The sequence below is a fragment of the Gavialis gangeticus genome, unplaced genomic scaffold (assembly GCF_001723915.1).
Source record: "Gavialis gangeticus isolate Ggan-Ray unplaced genomic scaffold, GavGan_comp1, whole genome shotgun sequence".
Taxonomy (NCBI): domain Eukaryota; kingdom Metazoa; phylum Chordata; order Crocodylia; family Gavialidae; genus Gavialis; species Gavialis gangeticus.
Window position 1 is genome coordinate 437,778 of NW_017728991.1, and position 3,919 is coordinate 441,696.

The window sequence follows — 3,919 nt, forward strand, 5'->3', positions numbered from 1 at the left end:
CCGCGAAGGGCGGTGGGGCCAGCGCCGGACTGCCGCCCGCCACGGACAGCTGCAAAAGCGAGAAGCACGTGCCCCGAGCAGGCGCCGGGGACAGAGACTCAACCAAAAGCAGCCCGCCGCGCATGCAGGAGGGGCAGGCCGGGACGGAGAGCCGCAAGCCCTCGGCGCTCTCCGAAGCGAGCACGGGGGAAGAGACCAGCTCCGATTCGGACCGGGATTCGGCCTCGTTCCCCAGCGTGGGCCAGAACATGTCGGTCTCCATCCAGACCAGCCAGGACTGGAAACCCACGCGCAGCCTGATCGAGCACGTCTTCGTCACAGACGTGACGGCCAACCTGATCACGGTGACGGTCAAGGAGTCCCCCACCAGCGTGGGGTTCTTCAATCTCCGGCAATACTGAGCCCGCGAGCGGGGCCCCGAGCCCTCCCCCGCCGGCCGGGCCTCCCTGGTGCATCAGGTTTCTCTTTCCTTAAGTGAATGGCAGTGGGATTCAGGGAGGCAGAAAGCAGCCCCTGCCCCTATAAACAGCTGGCTGAGCTGCGCCTCCCAGCCCGCAGCGAAGCGTCCTGCCATTCCCAGCCGGGGTTGCTCCTGGTTCGCGGTCCCTGCATCTGCGCAGACTCCCTGGAACCAGCAGCGACTCGGGCCGAGGAGGAGGATACAGTGAAACCTGTTAACAGCCACCAAGGGGGAGTGATGCCCCTATTTTTCTTTCCAGCTTTCGTAGCAGGTGGCCCCACAATGGAAGTGGCTGTTCTCTGGGGACAGAGGCTGGCCTGCTACCGAAGGGGACTGGCCAGCAAGTGGCTGCTGAGCCAGGTTTCACTGTACTTGGATTTCTTTGCTCTGCAGCTTGAAATGGCAGAACACAAAGCACGCAGCTGTCCAGACAGCTGGGGGCAGGGACACGAGGCCGTGCCATGTGGCAGCTCCCTGTTGCAAAGGGAGTTCCCTTGTCCTCTAGGCATTCGCCAAACCTAGCCCTCCGCTCCCAGGATGGTCCGAGTCGGTCGGGCCACTTCCCCAGCACTCGGCATGCAGCTGAGGGGGTTGTCTGTGCACGTGGGGGTCTTTCAGGGTACGTGAAGCTCCTGGGCTGTGTTGCGTCCACGAGGAGTGTGAAACGACCGCTGTTTCTGTTAGCAGCCTCTGGTGGTGGTTTCCCAGTGAGGTGGAAATGCTGTTTACATGTCTCAGTCTGGGGGAGCCTGCCAGACTGCACTTGTTGCCGCGGGCATGACCAGACCTCAGGGGGTACCTCTTTCCAAGCAGTGGAGACTGGCAGCCAGCGCCGCGTCTCCAACGGGGGTGCCGCAGGCATGCAGCGCCCGCTCGCGCAGGGCCTCGCTTGGTAGAGGCTGGATGCAGCGTGAGCTGCTGCATTGCTTTTGCTTGCTTGCTGTGAATCTGGATGCAAGTAAAAGAAAAGTCCAGGCCTGGGAACCTACCTGGAAGCAAGGCCTTCTCCTTGTCCCGGTGTCACTCGTGCTCTGCCTCACCTTCTGCAGTCTCCTGCGCAGGTGGAGTTTCTCCAGGTGCCTGCACCAAGCATGCTTTGAAGAACGTGCATGACGTGACCTAGCGCCTGCAAATGCAGCTGATGGGGTTTAACCTGGTTCGTGTGCGTATGCCTTCGGGGCTGCCCTGGGCTGGAGACCACCCGCTGCTTGGAAACCCCTGCCACAACTCCTCTAAGGCTGAAGCTGGCAGGTGCCAGACAGCCTGGCGATGCGACTTGCTGCCGTCCTTGATGCGGACGTCAGTTCAGGGGAGACAATAGTGAGGACTGAAAAGCCACGGTGCCGCTGAGCAGCTAAACACCGCTGACAGCAGCAAAGCATGGTGCATCGATATTTGAGGCTGAGCACCTGTGTCTGGTAGGCTCTGGGGGCTCTTTGGAGGCAGGACGCGGAAAGCTCAGTGCTGCTGCAGTGGTGCCGAGTGCCTTCCACTGCCGCTGACGGTGGGGAGGACACCGAGGACCTCTTGGGGTCACGCCAGAAGTCACTGGGATGTGAAAAGAGCAAGTCCCATCCTCCCAGCAGCAGTGCCATGGGAACAGCCTCTGAAGAGCTGAGAGAGAGGGGCTTCTCGCATCCTGCGTTCACTAGCCTCTGGCCTTGTTTTTTAGGGCTGAGCTCCTCCTGGACGGGTGGTTGAGGCAGTCTGGAGAACCGCTGGGGCTGCTGGTGGACTCCAAGGCAGCCCCATAAATATTCGTGGCTAGACAGACTGAGGGCCCAGCCCAGCGGCTGCACACGTCCAGCTTCTGCATCTGAGCTTCCCTTGCCAGGTCGCTGCCCCGGTGCACGGAGCAGTAGTGAACGCCATCTGCTCGCAGTGCCCTGGACCCTGCATCCCTTGTCTCGGGGGCAGCAGGATGTGTGGTTGCATGCAGCATATATTGTTGCATTCCTGACCCCATCACCACTGAGCCAGAATTGGCTGGGCTGGGCTGCCCCATGCCCCAGGCCTGGGGCTGCCTGGCCGTACTCTCAGCTGAGGCAGTAAGTCGGCGAGGTTTCTGACCGACCCACGTCTTCACGGTGCTTTGTTCTTTGGTTTGTGGTGCTGCTGTGTCTGAGCTCCAGACATCACCTGGCTACAGAAATGCCTCCCGGTCGAATTTGCAAACTTCCCTCTAAGATTTTTCTTTTGCAAATCCTCAGCTGCAGGCCCAGTTTGAGCTGACAACCTCCACGAAGCCTTGTAGGAGTGCTGCTGCTCTTGGACGGTTCCCCGCGGATAGCTGGGACTTCCTTCTGCCCCTTTGTTACTCAGTGACTCTTCTTGATGCCACAGGCCTTGCTCGCATCTCCCTTGTAAAGCTGCTGCTCCATCCATCAACCTTGAGAGCTGAGGGAGTTGCTTCAGGTCCCCCGCTAACCTAGGGCTCGTAGCCGCTGTAGCTGGCTGCATTAGGGGACCGTGGCGCTCAGCGATGCGTAGGGCCACGTGGCTCAGGCGAGAGTTTTGTCCACGTGGGTGGCTGGTAAGGACCAAGTTGCCTTGGATCTCCACAGTGCCAAAAAGTTGTCGTCTGTTGACCTCATCCTTTAAACTCGGCCAAATGAACTCCTGCTCTGAGACGTTCAAGGAAAAAGACCCGGCTTGTAGCGTCAGAGCTCCCTGCCCGTGGCCTTCACCAGCGGTGTCCTGAAGTCCAGGCCGTGAGGACGGCGGAAGGCCCTGTCCTGCTGCAGCGAACGGGGGGATGTGGGCTGTCACGGGGGCAGCGCCTGGCTGTCTTCCCCACACACCAAATATTGACTACTTGGCCTTTGCGAATCCAAACTAACCTACAATGTGCCTTTGGACCTCTCCTACTTGGCCTCGCCCGTGCCGCCCGTCACTGACGACTGTTTTGTGCCTAGGTAAAGCTGGCGGTGGCGGGAGAGCGCGCCAGCGTTCACACGGCTCCTGGGTGGGGGCAGCTACCCCCACCTTCCCGAGCGTGGCACCCGGATGCCTGTGGAGGAAGAGGGCCCCAGTGGGGTTTGAACTCTGAAACGCTCGGTGAAGGCTGGGGACTGGCACGTCTAACGACGACCGAGCAGGCAGGCTGGCGTGATGGGCTGCAGCCTGCCCCGTTTCCACCTGCTTTAGGCCCTAAACGAGCGCTGGCAGGGTGCCCCCGTCCAGGATGCTGGTGCGCACGGCACAGGACGGCCCCGTCCCCTCTCCCGTCAGCGGGCTTCTCAGGGGTCCTGACTCAGTACAAAGGGAGGCTGCCCCCTCCCTGCCCCCCGCCCCAGCACACCGCGTGCTCCTCTAGTGCCAGAGCCTGCTCTGCCAACTCGAACATTGTGCCTTTCTCTTCACCAGCTCTTTCAATCCCAAAGTTATAGCAACTGTGAAAGTGATAATCGGGAACGCCTTCCGCCCATCGCCTCCCCGGTCCCTCCCCTCCCCTCCCCT

General features: G+C 60.9%; 1 protein-coding gene across 1 annotated transcript in view; it reads left to right on the top strand.

Annotated features, from left to right (window-relative positions):
- Positions 1-1,069, top strand: part of CBX2 (chromobox 2) — a 21,675-nt gene extending 20,606 nt beyond the window's left edge. Inside the window, 2 exon segments of the mRNA XM_019514929.1 lie at positions 1-3; positions 5-1,069. The exon segment at positions 1-3 is cut by the window's left edge and continues 234 nt beyond it. Of these exon segments, the coding sequence (XP_019370474.1) occupies positions 1-3; positions 5-401 (400 nt within the window). The 3' untranslated portion in view covers positions 402-1,069.
- The last annotated feature ends 2,850 nt before the right edge of the window (positions 1,070-3,919 follow it).